General features: G+C 36.2%; 2 protein-coding genes across 3 annotated transcripts in view; both read right to left on the bottom strand.

Annotated features, from left to right (window-relative positions):
• The window catches only part of LOC116287234 (scavenger receptor cysteine-rich domain-containing protein DMBT1-like), a 29,064-nt gene extending 20,673 nt beyond the window's left edge, over nt 1-8,391 (bottom strand). The window contains exons 1-10 of the mRNA XM_089036587.1: nt 8,291-8,391; nt 5,809-5,878; nt 5,220-5,384; nt 4,888-4,959; nt 1,806-2,065; nt 1,595-1,721; nt 1,147-1,284; nt 797-1,044; nt 437-572; nt 1-315 (exon numbers count right to left, since the gene is read on the bottom strand). Of these exons, the coding sequence (XP_088892713.1) occupies nt 1-315; nt 437-572; nt 797-1,044; nt 1,147-1,284; nt 1,595-1,721; nt 1,806-2,065; nt 4,888-4,959; nt 5,220-5,384; nt 5,809-5,878 (1,531 nt within the window). The 5' untranslated portion in view covers nt 8,291-8,391. The remainder of the gene's footprint in view (nt 316-436; nt 573-796; nt 1,045-1,146; nt 1,285-1,594; nt 1,722-1,805; nt 2,066-4,887; nt 4,960-5,219; nt 5,385-5,808; nt 5,879-8,290) is intronic.
• Nucleotides 8,392-16,205: 7,814 nt separating this feature from the next.
• Nucleotides 16,206-23,080, bottom strand: part of LOC116297803 (uncharacterized) — an 11,685-nt gene continuing 4,810 nt past the window's right edge. Inside the window, exons 4-9 of one of the 2 annotated variants that reach the window (XM_031706104.2) lie at nt 19,739-19,880; nt 19,180-19,659; nt 18,746-19,071; nt 18,106-18,250; nt 17,551-18,024; nt 16,206-17,305 (exon numbers count right to left, since the gene is read on the bottom strand). In XM_031706104.2, the coding sequence (XP_031561964.2) occupies nt 16,812-17,305; nt 17,551-18,024; nt 18,106-18,250; nt 18,746-19,071; nt 19,180-19,659; nt 19,739-19,880 (2,061 nt within the window). In that variant the 3' untranslated portion in view covers nt 16,206-16,811. The remainder of the gene's footprint in view (nt 17,306-17,550; nt 18,025-18,105; nt 18,251-18,745; nt 19,072-19,179; nt 19,660-19,738; nt 19,881-23,080) is intronic. The other variant, XM_031706100.2, reaches the window with a different exon arrangement.

The raw sequence follows: 23,080 nt of genomic DNA, 5'->3' as shown, positions 1-23,080 counted from the left end.
CTAATCGACAGACGACACCAGCATCCTCGTAATGATCGCAGTTATTGTTACCCCATCCGCCGTGACTACATTGAGCAATCGAAGTCTCACTTCCTTTACAGTTCACGTCATCCAGCCATATTGTACCAACTCCTCTTCCATAGACTTGGGATTTGGTAGTCCTCACAGCTCCAGGGTAGCCGAGCATTTTACAGACAACATTAGCATCAGTTATGTCCCAGAAGTCATCACAAACAGTACCCCAAACGCCGTTGTGAAAAACCTCGACTCGACCTTCATAGGTTGTTGGTCCATTGACAAGGCGAACTAACCCGTCTGAAGGAGGAAAGATGATCAGTTTTAGAAAAATAAAAAATCTGATTTTTTGTTTACAGAAACAGAGCTAATTAAGCTTCAAAAAACGTGTCACTTAAGACACGTCGCTTACAAAACATACCTGGTAATACACTGGTGGGACTGACGTTGGGACCAGAGGTTGGAATTAAGGCCAAACAAGAATTAAACGAAGTAGAAATGTCATCGATAGCAACACCTCCAGAATATCCATTTCCATTGACAGCCTCAAAAACCAACTAGAGATAAATTCAACAAACTGATGTTGTAAAATCTGCCGGTTATTAGGAAAAGAATTTACATGCCCACTTTCCAACAGTTCAAAACTGTCAGATTTTTTATAATTATTATTTACGAAGGCCAACAACTAGTTATTAGACAGTTATGCAATTATTGAAATCAAATTTAAATTCAAAATTTTGAATGCTACTGATTTTAAGGCATGATTTCTGAAAAAACTTACGTTAAAGGTTCTGTTCACAGCATCTTGACCAAGGATAAGTTGTGATTTGTACCATTGGTTACCTTGGTTACCAGTTACTTGCTCAATGCGTGTGGAATTCCCTTGCTCCTTCAGGTACACGTTAAGTGTACCGATTTGGGACCCAAACATGTAATAGTAAAAGCTAGCACAGGAAATATTGTGGAGAGATGGACTAACAAGACGAGCCTTGCTTCCCCTTGTTGACCCTTCTGCGTGCATGTATTTGCCTATTGGACACGAGAAGTTAACGAATAATTAACACATATATGAAGTTAAGAAAAAAAAAAATTTGAAACGACTTCGTAAAACTAAATCAACGATACACTTACCTAACCCTGAGGTATGGTCTCTTCTCGGACCTAAAGTACTAACGAATGATTCTACTCCCGATTTTATCCAATCAAAATCGTCGTCCTTGACATTTTGATAACCACACGAAGAACGTTCAAAAGTGCAGCTACCTAGGCCTGAAAACGAAAAGAGGGGAAAACATCTGAATTGTCGAGTGTTTTCTCAGGGTTCTTCAACTTTCCTTATTCAGAAAAATGCAACTTTTAAATTTCAATTCCTAGACAAAGGCAAAGGAGGTATGTCAGGCATTGGCTATAATTTTCTATGTTTTTGCGCACAAACAAAAAAGGCGTTAGGAATGAAAAATGCAAGGCACGATAAAACATAATGAATGTCCGAACAAAAGCAAGTTAAGAATCTATCAATTAACTAATGTCAATCAATTCAGCGAGTTGCAGCTTTAAGAATTGGTTACAAAATTATTACCATCGGTGATAACGCCCTTCGGCTTTGCCGGTGTTGGGTAGAACGAACACTGATCTGAACTTATGTCAATGTCATCAATAGCCACACTTGCTCTGCCTGATGCTCCAACCACACCCTGGAAGTATATCTAAAGGAGATTTTCAATTTACATATTAATGCTATTTTCTTTAATAAGATATAAGCAAATCAAGTTTTAATTTCGCGTCCTTACCTTCACAGTCTCGTTAGCACCAGCGTTAACTGGTATCGTGGCCCGTTTCCAAGCATTGGCTTGATTTCCAAAAAGCGACCACTCTTTAGTAGGAGTATTGTTCCCTGTCTTAACGAGAACCTCGAGATCACCGATATCATTACCGTGCATGAAATAGTAGAACGTAACGCACGAAACATTTGTATAAACAGGACTAACAAGACGACCGAGGTTGCCTGTTCTTACATCTGCCGGTATTGTCCTTGCATACATATAAGAACCTAGAAAGCAAGAACATTACGCACACTGAATATTCACCCTAAGTGAACGACAAAGAAACGATTGTGAATTGAGTTCCAGAGAACTTGAGCGGTCGCCTCTCAACGCTGTGGTCATGGGCTCGATCCCCGGACTCACCATCATATTTTAGTAGAGGAATAAACTTCTTCGACGATGCAGCAACCACCTTGAATCACAATGCATTATGGGTAGTCGGGGGAGGGTGGAGGCAAATATACACAATTTTGTTACAATTCTCTACTTTCACATCCCCATAATGCCTTGCGTCTTTGGGGGGTAACCAACCAAAAAACTTTCCCAAATTGAAAGGTTTCTTAATTGAATTTATAGCATACCTGCTTTTATCTGTACAATATTGATCATCAGTTTATTCCAAGTTATTTTTGCGTGTACAAATCATCAAGAGTTTTGGTCCTACAGAAAACGTATTGACTTACGAAAAAATGTTAAACATTTACCTACAACAACTTCAAGCTTCTATCTTTTTCTGTTTCTTACTTCTTCATTTTATTTTTGGATACCAAACAAGGTATTGTCAACATTGTCTGATCAGCCTTAAGCAAAATAAGTGGATTTTTACCCTCTGGTTACCCCCCAAAGACGCAAAGTATTATGGGGATGTGAAAGTAGATAATTGCGTAGGTGGAAATTTCCGGCTCACATTAAGACAATTTCACAAAAGATGAAATAAAATAACTGAGAATATTTTTCACATATCGTGGGTTCGTCATTTAAGCATATTGATTTTTTTGAGACCTGGGAGACCCATAATACTAGTGATTCAAGATGGCCCACACATCGCTGAATTAGTCCAGTGCTTGTTGGGTCTCCCCTGGGCTCCAAGCATGGCGCAGAATGCCCGGACATATTGCCTTTGCCGTCTCATTTGCATACGCTCGTAATCACTGAAGTGCGCGGGAAGTTTGAAAATTTTGACTCAATTTACAAAAGAATGAGTCAATTTTGCGACAAACACGTTAATACAAGACAACTTTTCTTGGACTTGCGTTAACAAAATACCGGGCTTGCGGCTTAAAAACTAAAGTTGAAATGTCAAAGTAATACTTTACAGTTAAAAAACAGAAATTAGAACGACATAAATAGTATCCATTTGCCATCGAAAACCGGTAATTTTTAAGAAATTTTATATGTAGGCAACTTTTGAACTAAAATTTACTTGTCTCATATGAAGAAATGTTGACGCTTGCGACCTGAATATTAAAGACTCTCTTGTATATTCAGCAACAAGCCGAAAATCAGTATCAAACTATTTTGTTTAATAGTATCCATTTTCATCTAAAGATTTTAATGAGGATTTTGGTGAACATGGTTCATTATTATTCATAGAAAAGAGAACTAAGCTCCGTCTCCTCACTGCCTCAAGTGATCCATATGTACATTTTCGCTAAAGAACCAGCAGAATCATGAGTGCTATTAGGATTCATTTGTTTATAGTTTCTTTGCAACGAGTAAACTATAAGATGCCGTATTCGAGTATGAGTCTAATCTTATAAATTACTAGATAGTATGAATCACTAGAATCATGAGTGTTCTTTGGATTGTTTATAGTTTCTTGGCAACCAATAAACTATGAGATGCCGTATTGGAGTATGAGTTTACTCTTAGTAGATCTATGAATCACTAGAATCATGATTGTCGTTTGGATTCATTTTTTTATAGTTTCTTGGCAACGAGTAAACTATGAGATGCCGTATTCCAGTATGAGTCTAATCTTATAGATTACTAGATAGTACGAATCACTAGAATTATGAGTATTGTTTGGATTGTTTATAGTTTCTTGGCAACCAATAAACTATAAGATGCCGTATTGGAGTATGAGTTTACTCTTAGTAGATCTATGAATCACTAGAATCATGATTGTCGTTTGGATTCATTTGTTTATAGTTTCTTGTCAGCTAGTAAACTATAAGATGCCGTATTGGAGTATGAGTTTACTCTTACTAGATCTATGAATCGCTAGAATCATGGTTGCTGTTTGGATTCATTTGTTTATAGTTTCTTGGCAACGAGTAAACTATAAGATGCCGTATTCGAATATGAGTCTAATATTATAGATTACTAGATAGTATGAATCAATAGAATCATGAGTATTGTTTGGATTGTTTATAGTTTCTTGGCAACCAATAAACTATAAGATGCCGTATTGGAGTATGAGTTTACTCTTAGTAGATCTATGAATCACTAGAATCATGATTGTCGTTTGGATTCATTTGTTTATAGTATCTTGGCAACGAGTAAACTATAAGATGCCGTATTCGAATATGAGTCTAATCTTATATATTACTAGATAGTATGAATCACTAGAATCATGAGTGTTGTTTGGATTGTTTATAGTTTCTTGGCAACGAATAAACTATGAGATGCCGTATTCCAGTATGAGTCTAATCTTATAGATTACTAGATAGTATGAATCACCGGTTTTCTCCGGGTTCTCCTGTTTTCTTGCTTCCGAAAAAATCAAATTTTAAAATTTTAATTTGATCATGAAATAATCTAATCAATATATTTATTTGTCTGAAATAAAGAAACCATTTCATACCCATAAGAGGGTACACTCCAGATGAATTTGGACGTCAACAAAAAAAAATTAATTTGCCGAGGAAATCCATTCATTGACTTTTCTTTAAAAATGGACTGCTCCGACGGCTCAATAATTGGAACCACGTCCTTCCGAGTAGATTTACGTTTCGATTTACGTCCTATGGTATAGAATTGAGGTTCACGAAGAAAAGAGGCAAAAGACTATTTTCAAAATAAAAGATTTACAACAATGATTACGTACCACTTCCGGTTGTGTGATCACCTCTAGGTCCACGGGGAAATGCTTTGTAAAAAACTTTTTTAGTTCGATAACCTATCAAAATAAATAAATAATAAAATAAAAAAAAATAAAAACACAGAGTGAATTACACTAAAAGCAGTGTTTTAGAAGTCAAGGAAAATGTAGGTTTAGTTCATCATTTCTAATGCCAGGCCAGGGTTTTTGGATTTGATGTTCCTCCGTATTTCTGCCCTTTTGAAAAGGAAGCCTAATAGAGTTAAGACATGTTCTAATGTTGGAAACGGAGCTATTAAATAAAGCACCTAAAAGATAAAGTAAAGCTCTTAACTTACGAAACCTCCAGAAAAAGGAATGAAGAAATGTTTTTGTTATGCGATATCTTGTGACAGATTCAGCAGCATTGTTTAGTTTTGTCCAATCAAAGTCATCTGTTCCAGACCTATCATTGACAAAGCCGCAAGTACCACTTTCGAAAGAGCAGTGCCTCGGGGCCTGACCTACGGACAATAACATTTTAATTAGTATTGATACTAATTAAACTGAATTGAGGTAAATTATTTGGCATGAAAACTTCAAAGACAAATTCAGGACTTCAATAATGCATGTTCATTATAATTTTGCTTGTTATAGGAAGATTTTGTGCTTGTTCTGCGTTAGACGGCCCTTTCCGTCACTTGGGCTCTGCGCCACTACAGAGCAACATAAGTCGTGTCGATGGCATATATGACGAAAGAAACATGTTTCAAGTCAGAATCTTGACAATTTAAGGTCAAAAATTGTAATTTAAGGTAAATAGCTTAATCCTATGTTCTTTCATGCTGATTTTGAGAAGCAAGGATATCATTTCTTTGTTTTATGCTTCCCAGCTCGAGGACCAAACTACGAATAGGTATAAAATACGAAATTGTCTAATGTACAAACCTTTTGCCAAATGACAGGCACCCACAAAAAAAGTTAACACACAAACAAGCAGCATACCCCAGACCTTCATCTGAAGAAATTAAAGAAACCAAAGGATTAGCATTTCCATACCATTAACATAAATACGCCTTTCTTTGCTGTTAGTCTGCGACCTTTCTTTTATCCCTGGACTTTACTTCTTTCTTGTCCAGTCATTTCATTTGTAATAATCATATATATATATATATATATATTGAAAATGGAAATAAGCTAATTTACGTAACAACACGTATATATATATATATATATACACCGAATCGCTAAAACTTTGACACTTTAAAGATATATATACATATATGTGTAACCCCCTTCTTTCTATTGTCATACCTGGATTTTCAAGGAAAGACAATAGGAAAAAGGGGATACATATATATATGTATATATATCGCTAAATTGTCAAAGTTTTAGGGATTCGGTGTATATATATATATATATACAAAATATATATATATATTGAAATTAATTTTCAATTTATGATAGTGAAATGGGAGCTCGACAGATACAGACAAATTGACGCCATATTATCGTTCACTGGGATAACCTGTGTTGATACGTAAATTAGCTTATTTCCATTTTTTGTGGTACAAAATACTGAATTGCATGTGGGGTCAGCAACTACCACTAAGCTACAATTACTAAATATAAGCAAAGATTTCGTAGTACAAACCGTAATAAAAAAGAAATGTAGCACGGTGTTTCGCTTTCAGCACGGTACCATTATCAAGCAAAGTGAATCAGACGAGCTATATAAAGCACTTCGCTTGATAATAGTGCTGTATTACCAAACAAATAAAAATTGATATTCAACTCCCATTCCCAATAAATTTGATTTACAGTTGTTTTTATACTGACTGGGATAACATCTCTTGAATACAAGAACTTAGGTACGAAACCTTATAGTAAGGAAAAACACGTTTGGTGTTGCTAGTGCAATCTCAAAGCTACTAGACTGGTTCCTAAACGCAAACCAGTCCCATGTTGAACAATACTAGTCAGTTTTCAGAGTTAGAGGACTACGGTTCAATCCCCGGGATTTCAGGTATGTTACGAATTCTCTCTGTTCTGTGAAGCTTTAGTTTTTACGCGATTTCTCTGTTCTGTGAAGCTTTAGTTTTAACGCGCATAGCCTGAGGGGTTATGGGGCGCAACTTTGAGAACTTTAAAGTTTACCTAACGCTTTCACTTTCAGTAGTGATTCTATATAATGTGAATAGTTGAATGGTGAAATATTTCATCGTTTGAATAATATCGTCTTTATGTTATGAAGGTTTATACTACCAATATGTAAATCACTGTGACGTCACCCCAAGCTTCATTACATATACAAATTTTGACTGCTTCACACAAACAGTTTTAAAAAAAACATCATCATTATATTGAAGGTTTCCACAATGTTGATTGTAAATTTGATTACTCATGATGGCTAGTGCTTAGTATACAAAATTAAAACAAATACACTTAAAAGCCTGGAGTGACGTCACAGTCAGTAACATAATGGAGGTATAAACCTTCATAACTTAAAGCCGCAAAATTCAAATGAAAACATATTTTACCATTCAACTATTCGTTATGCAGAATCATTATTATTTGCGTCATTAAAGTACAATAAAGTACCTTTACCTAAGCCTTTTTTAGTAGTTGTTTGTAAAATATTTTTGATGGGTTCGCGACATGGTATCTTACTCAAAGTATTAATACAAATATTACCTCTGTGACCCCAGATTGACGTCACATGCAAGGGGTCTGTTGCCGCAACTTTAATAAATTACAGACCAGGTCATCGAATTACATGTACATTGGACATCACGAAAATAAGAAATATAATAAATGTATCTGTTACTAACGCGAGAAGCTGAAATCCGATCCGAGCAAAGGTGTTTTTTTTGGGTGGATTGTCTGTTTTTGTTTGTTTTGTTTTGTTTTTATTCGATAACTTGAAAAATTAATCAAGAAATAACAGTGAGATAGAAGTATAGTATAAAAAGACAAAAAGGTCAAATGCTCTTTTTCGTTTGTGCATAGTTATATTTAAAAAAAATTATACCCGAAATTGTTATCATCTTTTAAAAAGACAAATGTAAAATTAGGATATTAAATCTTCTAATGCGCTTCTATTCTCGTATATACACATATTCTGTTGCATACATTGTCCAGACCGTTATGTTTTTGTTCCTTTTCCTTCAATGTCAATAGATTGATAAATAAACATTATTAAACCGCGGAGTCTTTCTAAGGTGCGCGTGTTATCATCGTATCCCGATTAAATAACCTTTACAAGAACAAGCAAGTTGCTACTGAAATATAGGTATCAATATAGTTAAATACAAGTATATATAATTTAGAAATGTATGGTTTATAAGTACTAATAGTGATATCAAATACAACATTGTACTATAGGGATATGTAAACTACTCAATACTATAAACAAATGTGTTCTACTTACCTCTGGTAATACAGACAGCAATGTTATATCTTTAGCGATTTTACAAGTATTCGCTGATTTGGTCCTGTAGGCTTTTTCCTCAGGCTTTTATAAGTATCGACAGAAGTAATTCTGCCCGTAATACGATATGTCGGAGCATCATCAAAGACGCAAAGGGCATGTTGTTTCAATATCGGAAGTGAAAAAGTACTCATGATTGCGAAAAACGTTGCGCAATTAGATGCCACTCCTAAAACGACGTTATGTTACAGTGATATGGTCAAAACGTTTCCAAATCGGTAACTAAATGCTCTAAACACGCCTACTAATTGTTAAAAGTTAACGGTTAAAAACCATCCATACACTCTACTTATTGCGTAATATGTAATTTGTCTAGATTTTGAAGCTAATCAGATACACGATGAAATGTGGATTTTGCTATTTGTTTTTCTGCACTTCCTTTTGAGAAATGTCCTCCTATGAATAATTACTTGATGTACATTGTAAGGGATCACTTGCGGACGTGCTGCAAATTCTGCTAAATACGGATTTTTATTTTAAAATTGGATTTTCCCCACATTTCACAAAGACTACATAGTCGAGTGATTCCAATGTTGACGGATATTCCATTTGCATTGATCATTTATTTTTTGTGTTTGCATAATACTGAATTAAAATGTAGCTTTGCGCCTGAAGCACATTAATCTATGAAATATGAGCTCCTTTTGATCAAAGCCCTAAGGTTAAGCATTATTGCGTTCGGATTACTTGTTTTTATTTTAATCCCCATCCCCATACGTGGTATGTCAAGGACTCTCTTGATGTACGCAGAGTCTTCATATTTCATACGCCTAAATGTACTTGTCAACGTATCGTCACTCCAACACACCTCACAATATTCATTACTAGATGACCTTTTAGATCAATGAATCAATTCAAGGTAGATTACTCTTTTTGTTAATTTTTCAAAAATAATAATTTTGGGGTAGGACCACATGACTCAAAATCCCTTAGAATAAAAATAAAAAATAAAAAAAATGAAGCAGCCCCATTTTGGTTGATCTAACGAGCTAATGAGGAATGCTTTGTTATGTCAACCAACATGGCGGCTATGACGTAAAATGAACCCCAAAAAATCTCAGACGAGACCCCATTATTGGAGCCCCGCTGTGAAAGGATGTACTTAATCTTACATGGGATGTGAAGGTCAGGAGTGTTTCCCTACTCCGGAAGCTAGAAGGCACGATTTCAGGAAGAAAGCACCAAAAACACTTACAAGTTTAATATGCTTGGTTTTAAATGACAAAAGTAGATTTTTCAATTTTATAACCGTTTTAAAAACGAATATAAGGAGGTTCCAATTGCTTAGAAGTAAATAAAATCTCGCATTGTTAGGATATGCAGGGTTCAATCGCTCTTCTTGACATGTGACGCTGTCTTGGTTGACGATAACAAACTTTTCCTCATTAGCTTCTCTTGTTAGATCAACCAACATGGTTGCACCCCAAAGGTAATTAAATAGTATTATTTGCATCCTGATGGAGGATTTTTAGACGGATTTACGCTATAGCAAATGTGAAGCTATCCCTCTAATGAGTAAGATGTCTACTTAGTAAATGATTGTTATTGTTTATGTGTTCTTTTGTGGCTATGAAGTCCGATTCTAGAAAAACATCGTCTTTGACAGGTAGCACATACGAACTCTGTAGCTGTTGGTTCAGCTGTTGGAGAAGTTTGTTGCCTTGATTTTCTTTGCGACCGAAGTCTTTCTCTGTGCTCTTTTCTTCGTTGTTCACTTTGCTTCGCTCCTGCGTAAATAGCATGTCTCCAGCCAGGTCTGTTGCCAGCCTGCTCCTCTCAATCATCTGTGTTGATAGCACATTGTTTGAGATTGTGCTTCAAATTGTCTTTGAAGCGTTTCAGTTGACCACCTTGGTTTCGCTTTCCATTGGTCTGCTCACCGTATAGAATTTTCTTGGGGAGTCTTGATACGGGCATACGCACAACGTGCCCAGCCCATCTAAGTTGGTTCTTGATAATGATGGTCTCGATGCTGGAGATATTGGCCTCTTTTAACACACTATTGTTGGCACGTCTGTCCTGCCATTTGATGTTCAGTATACGGCAAAGGCATCGCTGATGGTATTTCTCCAGGTTTTTGAGGTGGCGACTGTAGGTGGTCCAAGCCTCTGAGCCATAAAGCGGGATTGGTAGAATCATGTCTTTGTAGACCTTGATCTTTGTGTTGATATTGAGCTCTTTGTTATCAAATACTCGAGTTCTCAGGCGCCCAAATGCACCACTAGCTGAACTAAGACGAACTTGAATTTCTGCATCCAGATCAGCCTTACTTGACAAGCAACTGCCAAGATATGTGAAATTATCAACAGTGTTGAGGTACTGCCCACCAACTGTAATCTGTGGTTGTTGTCGTCCGTGTATGCTATCAGGTGTCAACCTTTGTCTTTTGAGCATTGAGTTTGAGGCCCTGCGCATTATAGGCGTGGCTGAATGCATTCATTGCTGTCTGAAGATCTTCCTCTGTGTGAGTTGCTATGGCATTATCATCGGCATATTGTAAATAGTAAATAGTAAATAGTATTATTTGCATCCTGATGGAGGATTTTTAGACGGATTTCCGCTATAGCAAATAGCTGGGCAATGGATGGCAGAGGTCACGATTCTCGCATAATAAATCAGGGTTAAGGTGACTGCATAGTATTGAACATTTCCAAACTCAAGTTAAAAAAGTAAACGCTGCCCCTAGGTAGTTTTAGAGGTACGTATTCGCCACTAAACACTAGCGAAACCAACCTTCTGTTCTGAGAAAGAAAAGTATAGCACTATTAGCATAGCTCCCGCGGAGCCCCATACTTAAGAAAAAATGGTAAACCTTCGAGTTGATTTTTCATGGCTTGGCTGACGTCACTTCCGTCCGTTCGTCCGTTCGTTGACTTTCATTCAATAATTTTATATCTTTCTACAGATAATTTATTTAATCATTAAATGAAATATAAATTTTTACCAAATATTCAACTGTTTATTAAGCTGTTCGAGCAAGTATGATTATAAAAATGAGCTTAAATTTGCGTTGTTGAAAGATGTTATTGTATAAAGAAATACTAGACTTTCACTCTAAAAAGCTAAAAAATATTCAAAAACATTTGCAAACGCCACAAACGCCTGTCAAAGAAATGAGTCATTTCGTATTTTGCATTGCCTTTTGAATTATTTTTTTATTTTGTCTCAGTTGTTCTTGTCAACTGAATGAACGTAAGCTCTGTTTCTGGAAAACTGTGAAAGAACTATTAAGTAAACCTCATTTTTTGCTCACCTTAACCAGTTTTCAAGTCTGTTTTTTGTCCTTGATTTGTCCTAATCTCCAGATTTTCGATTTCAATGAAAGACATCCGAGGTAAATTTCACTAAACTTGATATTGTATTGGATTATCTGTAGTTAGCTTTCGTTTTTCTAAGGTAAAAGAGATTCAAAGCCTAAAACTGTTGGCCTTGGAAAACTTTTTGTCGAAGAATCTTCCAAGAAGAAAACTAGCCCCTGGGGGTGGTGGTAAGTTGTGTACAAAATTCCTAAGTGGGAGAGTATACTCGCGCAAAAAAAAAAACAACAACAACAACAAAAAACAACAAACAAAAAACAACAAGAAACGATGTAGTGCATTTCGATTCGATTTCACTGCATGGTTTTTATTATGGGAGAAATTATCATGACTTCTGAATAAAAAATAATTGAAGATTTTTTCCCCGATCTTATTTTCACCTTTCAGTTTCATTCAAATTGTTCTCCTGTGACTTCCGTATCGGAAGCTCCGCCTTTAGGCAGTGCCTAAATATATATATTAGGCTTTTAAGCTGTGACTTATTTCGGGGTACAATCATGGCTAAAATCTTGTCACAACTTATTCCCAGGATTTATTCTCCGTCTTCAACAATTAAATATATATATATGAACAGAAAATCCTGCTATGAAAAAAACAAAAAAACAAAAAAACACAGAAAATGTTTTTTAGAAGTAATTACTAATTTGGACCCGGAAGTAGTTTTTCGTTGGAATAATTACGTCACACTTAACAGCTCTATTGGTGATTAAGCCCTTGATATATATGTTTTCTCAGACGCAGCAAGGGAACCTGAAGCGAGCGAGCAAGGAAGCACTTCTAAATCGTGTAGATGCTGAGGCTCAAAACTTTGTCTTTGATATTAACCACAATGCATTCGGATATTAACCACAATGCATTCAGATATTAACCACAATGCATTCGGATATTAACCACAATGCATTCGGATATTAACCACAATGCATTCAGATATCAAGAGCGACCGTCTGCAAAAATTAGACATAAGGTGGTAACGGTCAAAAATCAATTTTGTTTATACTTTGAAGTTAGATACCCTATAATAAATTAAATTAAATTATAATCTTATTTTTCAAATCTTTTCATAAGCCTTTTGACACATCAATACTACAAATGTGAGGGTTTTTTTCTGAAGAAAGAGCAGAATTTACTCCCAACTGCTTCACAATTATGCAATTCTCGTTGTAGTGACGACCATCTACACAAAACCGCGAAAGCATTGTGCGACCATCTAAGACTGGATAATAAACAGTGTGCATGTGATTTATTTTTTGAAAAAATGAATCAAAATAAATACAAAGAATAAGACTTTGATTTCTAGTTATTCTACATTTTGTACCTAATATTTTAGTATATAAGAGCCTAACGTTCGTGTTAGCATGCAGCTCCTGACCGTGATTCCTTCATGATCAATAGTGTCCTGTAAGGGGGGTCCTAATCCCATTTCCGGCAGCCCAAATTTTACCCAAATCCCAGTTTAAATCCCATAGTCCTAGCCTATGTTTTTCTCAAACCTCAGTCTTATTACCATTTTTGATTTTGTTGTTGTTGTTGTTGTTGTTGTTGTTGTTGTTTATGAATCCCAGTCCCAGTGCGCATTAAGCCCCATTTTCTCAGCCCAAAAAAGGCGTTTTACCCCTTCAGGACACTCTAAATACTAGCTCAGTTCGATCACAAAATGGGCTTGAGATTAAAATTAAAATTAAAAACAGCACCCTTATATTTTTTTGATGTTTATAACCTGTGTGAGCTTGGTGTGCAGAACACAATGAAAACATTCTCAAAACCCATGCTACAAGAGATGGGTGCAACGTATGATCTGGACACCAGCAGCATAAGGGATAAAAGGAGAAAGCAACCCTACATTGACGCAATGAATAATCTTATTCAAACTTGTAGCTGCATGATTTTCTTTAGAAGGTATAAGTCCTTGTTCGCTGACATCTTTTAACGAGGAAAACAAACATTTCAACTAAAGTCGTTTCATAAGAAAAATTATTCATACCCGCCTTTGGACTCCCCTCAAAAAATCCTAGATCCGCCCTTGTAACTGGACAAATGCTGGTAGACCTACGCTCGTAACTTTGGCCTCTCGGATCACACACAATATAAGGGCGTATAAAATGAGCCGATCTATTGTTTTCAATGTGTTCGACTAGTGAGAAGATCAAATTTTGCATTCCTTTATGACGTACTTAGAAAAGTTTCCAGGTTGATAAATATGTAGAGAGGGGGGTACCGAAATGTTTTGGGACATGAAAGGTTGGGGCTCTAAAACATTGTCATGCATACAGGGGCCTTTAATTTGAAAAATAAGTGTCATAGGCACTTTAAGTTAGTCCTAAAGGGTAGCCTGTAACCCCCTTTCCCTTAGCTAATAGGCTATCACGAACATGCTAAGCCGGTTAATCAAACTCGTTTTCTCTGTATTTATTTGGATACATGTTTTTAAAAAAGAACTCACATGCACACATAATATTTATTATCCCATTACCGATGGTCACGCAATGCTTTTCTGGTTTTGTGTAGATGGCCGTCACTACACCAATTACATTATTTGTGAAACAGTTGGGAGTAAATGCTGCTCTATCTTCAGAAAAAACCCTCACATTTGCTAAGTATTGATGCCTCAAACGCATTATAAAAGATTGGAAAATATTATTATAATTTTGACAGTCATAAGAAAGATTTCACATAACCGACGTTTTACATGCAAACAAGCGTGAGATTAAAATAACATGCTAATGAGACAAACTACGCGCCAGTTGATATACACTTCGACGGTGCATACGTTCAATTCACAAGTCAAAATCGAATTTAAAAGACAGTTTATTTAATTATATTTAGAAGCTGAACCGAGAGACAAGAAGAGGAAGAGCTATAGAGAAGTGGCTAGTGATGCGCAGGAAGCGCTAAAAAATTGTGCGGTAAGGCGTTATGAATACACTCGAACTTGTAAACAATTTGCTGACTAACGTCGAAGACCAAATTGAGAAGGGGCAGTGAAATTGAAATGAAGAATTTGTTTCAATTGATCATCAGTCAGCCTTGCTATGTTTTAGGTTATTTGATTATACTCTCTTGCTTTAATTTTCCAGAATGTGTTTGTTCCATTAATGCAAGCTTAGAATGTCCAAAAACCGGATTTCAAACTAGAAAGAGAAACACTACGAAAAAAATTAAAAATCTGTCTGTCCTTTGGTTCGAGTCAACGTTTTAGCAACACCCACTTTTAAACTAAGGCCTTGTCGTGTGCTAGCAAACGAATATTTATACAGTGTCCCACAGGAAAAAAAAAAGATCACCTTTTGTTTCAGGGCGCACGGATTTGGAAAATTAAAGCAAAAGAATATATTCAAATAACCTAAACATTACAAAACTGACTGATGATAATTGAAACAAATTCTTCATTTCAATTTCACTTTCCCTACTTGGTTTGGTCTTCGACGTTAGTCAGCAAATTGTTTACGCGTTCGAGTGTAGCAGCCTTACTGCACAATTCCGTTATGCGATTCCTTCACATCACTAGCCACTTCCCTGTAGCTATTTCTCTTTTTGTCACAGTCTTGAACAATATCATCTTGAAATTACCTAAAGTGAAAATGTCGCTTTTCCGTTGTATCGGCCATGGTAAAATTCTCACTTGTTTTGAGGGTACTTTTAAGGTCAAGAAAACTGTGTCTTGCAAATAATTCTTCCAGAAATTCGTAGTACCGATAAAACACCTGACATAATGAATCTTTGTAGGGTTACTAAAGTAAAGGAGCTCTTCCCAGTGCTGGTATTGGTTTTTCTCTCAGTTTAATTTTAACTCAACCGAATTTGCGGCCGCCATTTTGGCAAGGAGTCTATTATATTTCGTTGCGTAATTTTGCTACGTAATATATTCGTTTTTGTTTCTGTAAAGGAATGTATGTGTTAAACGAATTATTAATGTTAATTTGAGACTTTCGCGTGAGACATTCACGAAATTGAAATTTTCCCACTTTTCTATATATATATATATATATATATGTATTTAGCATATACCAACTTGTGTGCTTCCTAAGAACGCGCGCGCTCATTGGTTGGAGGTGAATATTGTACGATATTCGCCTCTGAATCTCGGAATATTGAGTCGGCAACAAAATGGCATCTGCCGGCAATCGTTTTGCTGCAATTTCCGATGAAGAAATTGAAAACAATGAAAGTAAATGCCATTCCTATCAATACTAAAAACGCAACGAAGTATGGCCTAAAAGTTTTGCTAACGGTTTTGCGTCAATTTGTCAAGGAAATTAAAAGTTTCTGTTTGTTTTTATTGAATTATTGTATATAAGTTACTCTGTACACAAGTTGGTATATGCTAAAACAATTATTCGCCTCAGGCTCAGTGAATATGGAGAACATTTACCTCGCCGCTCGAAGACTTGCATCTTGGTAAATATTCCCCGATATTCACTTCGCCTTTGGCGAATAATTGCTGCTAAAAATAAAGCACTTAGGAAGCGCCATAAGCACTCACTTCTTTCGTGCTTACGTCACTTCCTGCATGCTTTATAACTGAACGGAGCACGGAAAAGGCTGTTTTGTTTGTTTAATACACTTTTTCATCATTTTCAACCCTATCATTCTGATGAAGACTGCCACTCAGCCGTCGTCGAAACGTCATCTTATATGAACTTTACCAAACATCGAAAACCATCATTATTTTTTAAATTGTTTATCGTTTAATCAATAAAAATGTAAAATTAAAGTGATGTTAATTACGAGATCTCTGAATAGCAAAAATAGCAGACATTATGGATGTATGCAAATGGTGCAAATGGGACAATAACACCCTCATATTGTAACTGTAATAGTTCAAAACGAAGGCCGATGCTATATTTTAAAGTTGAAATAATCATTCATATAACAAAATCCTTGCGCGTAAATAGGTATTTACTGGCTTCCATGAAATGATGCATAAAAATAAACAAACTACAAAAGCCAAATCAAACAATCAATATATAAAATCGGGATTGAAATTTTTTATCAATCTAAAGGATGTTTTTATCAAGGCATATTATTATTATTTTTTAAATCCTTTTTGATTACAGGAAAATACTTGTATCGCGTACATGCTAAGCCTTATAAAGATTCAGCCATCATTATACATATTATTCATTCATGCGTTTTTTTCCAATTCATTATTTAGTAGCACTTTTCTTGCATCCATATAGTTCAAATCTCAAGGAGATGTGTCCATACCAAGACTTGGGAAGTATCCTGATGTATCGTCCAATAATGGCTAGATCAAGAACATTTCCCACAATGCTATTTCTGTCGGTGTTCCCTATGAGCGCCCGACCCATGTTGTAGTTCTCAAAATATCCACCATCAAGGCTATATTGAACAGCATAAGATGACACCCACTGGTCAACATCCTCACGACCTTGGGTGGCAATACGCGTTACCTTGGTAGCTTTAATACAATCCACTTGAATCCACTGTTCTAAATCGTTGGTACTTGCTGACCATGCACCTCTGTATTGGCCAACTCCAATAGTCCCTAGTCTAGCCCTTGCAGGTGAATGGTTCCCATCCCACATGGAAGAGGCTGTGATGCGAGAATCAGGGATAGTTTTGTTCTGCATTCCAAGTGGATTCACGCATGTGACTAAGCGAGAAGGAATCTGAAATCCTAGACCATAAAAAATGATATAGAAAATGCTGTCATGTTTCTCTTATAAAATGTCGTTATTCAGTTTGGCTTTTCTTTACCCGAAGTAAATCCATAGACCTCGGCACTCAAAGAGATGCACCCTTCCCATTTTTAGTGAATGTAAGCAAATAATTCAAGCGTTTATCTCTTGCTGTAGGTAAGTGCTCATTTCTCTGATAGAGTCTTAAAATTTTGCTTCTATTGCTTAATTAAATAAAACTCACCTTGTTTACATCCATAGACTTCAAACCTCATGGAGATGTGTCTATACCAAGACTTAGGACGTATCCTAATGTATCGGGCAATAATAGCTGGATCAAGAACATTTCCTACCATGCTGTTTCTGTTGTTGTTCCCTATAAGCATCCGATGGTAGTTTTCAAAATATCTACTATCAAGGCTGAATTGCATAGCATAAGATGACACCCACTGGTCAACATCCTCACGACCTTGGGTGGCTATGCGCGTTACCTTGGTAGCTCGAGTGAAATGGACTTGAATCCACTGTACTAAATCGTTGGTACTTGCTGACCATGCACTACTGTATTTGCCAACTCTAGTACTCCCTAGTCTGGCCCTTGCAGGTGAATGGTTCCCATCCCACATGGAAGAGGCTGTAATACGAAAATCAGGGATAGTTTTGTTCTGCATTCCAAGTGGATTCACGCATGTGACTAAGCCAGAAGGAATCTGAAAACCTAAACCATTAAGAAAGATAAAAAACAATTCGGACGTGTTTCTCTTATAAATGGTCATCATTCAGTTTGGCTTCTATTTACCTGAAGTGCATCCATAGATCTCAACTCTTAAAGAGATGTGTTCGTGCCATGTTCGTGGATGAATGCGAAGAAAGCGAGCGTATATCTCTTGCTGAAACTTATGTCTGACAATCGTTTCCCGATCCGAATTACCAGAAAACACCTTCTAAGATTGAAAAAAAGAATTTGTTGAGATCGGAAATGTCTATGAAAGAGTAAATGTTAACTTATCTGTAATGCATATGTATGTTATAAACACTGATTGGAATAAAATAATATTAGCTATTAAAAAAACTCGTCGTTGCTAACCACCAACGCAAGTACAGCAGTAGTGCTGCTCAAAGCTCAACGGGGTTGAACTGAAAGCTTGTGAAGGCGCCTCTGGTAGCCGCTATGCAGTCCACGCATTACCCCGGAGCTCAGCTCTAACCAGTTTGAATTATAAGGGTTGGTTCGAGGGGAGGGAGGAAAAACCAGATGACCGGAAAAACCCTCGCAGCCAGAAAGAGGATTGGAACTCCCGGACCATAGAGGAGTAAGGCGAGAGTTTTACCAGTATGTCATCCAGATACCCAAGACATGCATTCGTAGTTACTCTTTTAGAACTTAATTTAATATGGTGCAAGTATATACGAGATTTTACTTTGCACTGTCGACCTACCTCAGGGTACTCCTTCCAAAACACACCATCTATACTGTAAGAAATTGTGTAACTGTTCAGCCACTGGTCAGAGTCTTGGCGGCCTTGGGTTGCAATTTTCGTGATTTTGGTCATAGTTATGAAATCCACTCGTAGCCATTGATCAGCATTGTTGTAGAGAGCAGACCAAGCTCCTGTTCTCCCTGCACCAGCATGGTAATTAAGTCTGGCATTGGCTGCCCGGTGACCAACGTCCCATTCAGAGGAAGTTGTCATTTGGGAATCACTTATGGCATTGGATTGGAGACCAAGAGGTTCTCCACAACAAGGTGTTGGAAGGTCAAAACCTGAAAAATCATTCAGTAGAAGTAAAAAAATATTAACGATATTACTAAATGCATACGTCTGCTATGTATAAAGAGCAAATAGCAATTGATTCTTTAAATGACACTCACCTTTCTTGCATCCATATAGTTCAAACCTTAAGGAGATGTGTTCATACCAAGACTTCGGACGTATCCTGATGTATCGTCCAATAATGGCTGGATCAAGAATATTTCCCACAATGCTATTTCTGTCAGTGTTCCCTCTTAGTACCTGACCCTTTTTGTAGTTCTCAAAATATCCACCATCAAGGCTATATTGAACAGCATAAGATGACACCCACTGGTCAACATCCTCACGACCTTGGGTGGCTATGCGTGTTACCTTGGTAGCTCGAATGAAATCGACTTGAATCCATTGTCCTAAATCGTTAGTACTTGCTGACCATGCACCTCTGTATTTGCCAACTCTAATAGTCCCTAGTCTGGCCCTTGCAGGTGAATGGTTCCCATCCCACATGGAAGAGGCTGTGATGCGAGAATCAGGGATAGTTTTGTTCTGCATTCCAAGTGGATTCACGCACGTGACTAAGCGAGAAGGAATCTGAAAACCTAAACCATAAAGAAAGATAAAAAAATGCTGTCGTGTTTTTCTTATAAAAGGTCACCATTCAGTTTGGATTTTTCTTACCTGAAGTGCATCCATAGACCTCAGCTCTTAAAGAGATGTGTTCGTGCCATGTTCGTGGTTGAATGCGAAGATATCGAGCGTATATCTCTTGTAGAAGCTTATGTCTGACAATTGTTCCTTGATCGGAATTACCAGAAAATACCTTGAACGAGTAAAAAAAGATTAAAATAAAACATTTGTGCGTTTGATTAATGTTGCTTCACGCTTTTCAAAGAAAGTACGAGCGTGAAGATTCTCGCTCGGAGGCATTTCTTTTGTGTTACGTTAATTGGAGTAGTGTTATAAGCTACCTGTAGGACATAAACAAAAAGGATGAAGCTCTTTTAATTCGGATCCCTCGAATAAAATCGCTACTAAGCTTTAAACCTCAAAATACGGATGCTTGGATAGATTGACTAACATTCTGTGTAGACAGAAAACATGGTCCAATTTCTTTAAAAAATGGCAAAAAGTTAAAAGCTTGTTTTCGTCAAATCGGAAGCGGACATAGAGTCTTATGCATTTGACAGCTAGTAATTAGTGAGTATGCTTGATATCGTTATTCTACCACTTCTTCAACAACAACAACAACGACAACAATGTTATTCCCATTTCAATAATAATGATGTTACGATTATAATTGCTTAACCGCAGTTAGCATAAAAAAACTTTTCGAGGCGGTAGCAATTTGAGAAAAACAAAATTAACATAGCTTAATTAATACAGAAAAGAATTATATATTTAAAAAAAACTTTCGAGAGGTATATATATCTTATGTAATATAATATATTTAACAAATCGCACATAGATTTCCATTGTCTGTCCTCTTATTGATCATAGATGACGTCTTAAAATGTTCAAAACTAAAGTGGAACCACGAGCGCAGCGAGGCTCACAATAAGCTGACCTACCTTGCAACAGTTTTAATACCCATTTGGTGTTTATTTTTGTGCCCTTCGCGTTAGCACTTGACACAAGCTCATTCAAGTCTTTTTCTTCGCAAGTTGCAAAGCGAGATGAATTTTTCACGTCTTCCTCTATCTTTTCTGCCTCCAGAACTAAATATTCGTCGGCACGACTATCAGCAAGATTAAATTCAGAGTTTGGTTCCTCTTCTGGTTCCATTGTCGACTTTTATTAGCAAAATAAATTCGCAAAATCACAGTCCTTACGATAAAATCCTACCGGCGAGTCTTGGTTTCAAAAACATTACGTCATCCATGTGTCTGTCCTCTTATTGATCATAGCTCTCAGCAAATCAGAATGTGTTATTTACGTGAGTTGTTGTAAAAAACTTATTCAAATTAACAGGGGCCGCATTATTAAATATTTCGAACATTATGATGGACATACGTTCAAAGTGAAGAAAATTTAAAGGTAGAGATCTTGCCTGGAGGAAGAAGGGAATAGCATGTTCGTTTGTGCTAGAGAAGTTTATTAGTCGAAGAGCACGTTTTTGGAGTACGAGCAGTCGATTTAGGTTTGTCTTGGCACTGTTACCCCAGGAGCAAATTCCATAGTAAATATTAGGGTTTATCAGTGTTTTATAAATGTTAAGAATGGCTTCACGTGGGATGTAATGTCTTAGTTTAGCTATGATACCTATAGATCTACTTATTTTCTGTGAGATATAGTCTATATGCTGTTTCCAGGATAGTCGTGAGTCGATCAAAACCCCTAGATACTTAATAAAATCTTTATGTTCAATTTTTTCAAGTTTGTTTTAAAAGTTATCTGGAAGATAGATGGAAGGAATAAATGGAAAGTATTTTTTGCCTATAGGTCTGAAAATTACGAAGTTAGCTTGTAGTTCCTTTAGGTTTTTATGTTCACATAACAGACTTGTATCATTAGCAATTAAGTGAAACGAAAAGAAAGATTTCACTACAGTTCTGAATGTCATTTATATAAATGAGAAACAGTAGTGGTCCCAAAACTGACTCTCATGGAACTCCACAAGATGTTTTTTCATAATCTGAAATTGATTCCTTGATATACACAATGTGTTTACGGTTAGATAACTATGATTCAAACCAGTCATGTTGTCATAAGCTATATTTGTCAATAAAATTGATAAGCCGATTGTACATTACTTTTTCAAATATGCGATTAAAATAGATAGTAGAGAAATTGAACGGTAGTTTTCCGGGTTCATCTCATCATCTGATTTATGAATAGGAATTATCATAGCAATTTTCAATTTATCAGGATGCGTTCCAGTTTCGATTGATTTATTAAGAATCATGGATAATGGCTCACATAACAAGTTGTATCTTATTTTTACGAGCTTTACTGGGCACGAGTACAGACCGGATGCTTTGTTATTAGGTAGCGCGATGATTTCGTCTTGAATTTCCTTTTGGATAACAGGTAAAAAACAGAATGCATTAGTAACAGGCTCATCGAGATAGTTCAAGACTGACTTATCTGTTAATGGTATACTTCTTGCCAAGTCGGGCCCCACTTCAGAAAAATATTTATTCATGATATTACTTATTTCACTTGGATTTGATGTGATATTAGTATTACTGCCATTTCTTTTCATGCAATTTATGGTGTTTTTCTTGTTTTTCTTCCTTGCGACAATTTCATTAATTCCCTTCCAAATTTCTTTTGGAACTTATTTATATTTGATTGGAAGTAGCTAAAAAAATTTTTTTTACTTAATCGAATGAGATATGCTAGTTTATTTCTATATATTTTATATTGATCTCTATTGCCATTCAAAAGATAGCTGTGTTTCTTACTCTTAACCCCTTCGTGATCCAGGGTTTTGAGATAATTTTTAATTTTCGACGAGATAGTTGTTTCATTAGTGCATGTTTGTTGACTATTTTGTTGAGTTTTTTTTATAGAAATGTGAGAATGATACGTTTACATCATTTTCTGAGTCTTGGGTCTTCCTTCATGATAAATGATAGCAAATAATATAATAGTAAATAAATATAACGAGCTACGAACGGTCAAAATTAAATTTGTGATATCCTTTAAATTTGCTTAGATGATTCATAAGGTATTTTCAGTTATGAACTGGAAAAGTTTAATAACGACCATTTCTTTTATCCAGGTACACAGAAGTGAAAAGATACGCGATAAAAACTACCATAGTTTTGAGGTTTGACTAAGCATCCAAGCAGTGAATAAGAATTTAAAACAAATGAAACGATTTTTTTCTCTTTCCGGAATTATGGCTATTTCCGCTTGCATCCCCCCCTCCTTTCATGGAATTACACCAAAAGCTGCCTCTTAATCTCGGGCATCTTGTCTATTCTTAATTTTTTTTTGTCCATCGGGAAATACGATTTTTCTTCGAAAACGCGCGTCTGAGGGGATTCTTCCCGAAGTGTGGGATAAAATTCGAAT

Source organism: Actinia tenebrosa, unplaced genomic scaffold, assembly GCF_029948245.1.
Source record: "Actinia tenebrosa isolate PJP-AT-01 unplaced genomic scaffold, QUT_ActTen_1.0 PGA_scaffold4__44_contigs__length_22323623, whole genome shotgun sequence".
NCBI classification, from domain to species: domain Eukaryota; kingdom Metazoa; phylum Cnidaria; class Anthozoa; order Actiniaria; family Actiniidae; genus Actinia; species Actinia tenebrosa.
Note: the sequence above shows the minus strand (reverse complement) of the source record. Positions and strands in the feature narration are given on the sequence as shown.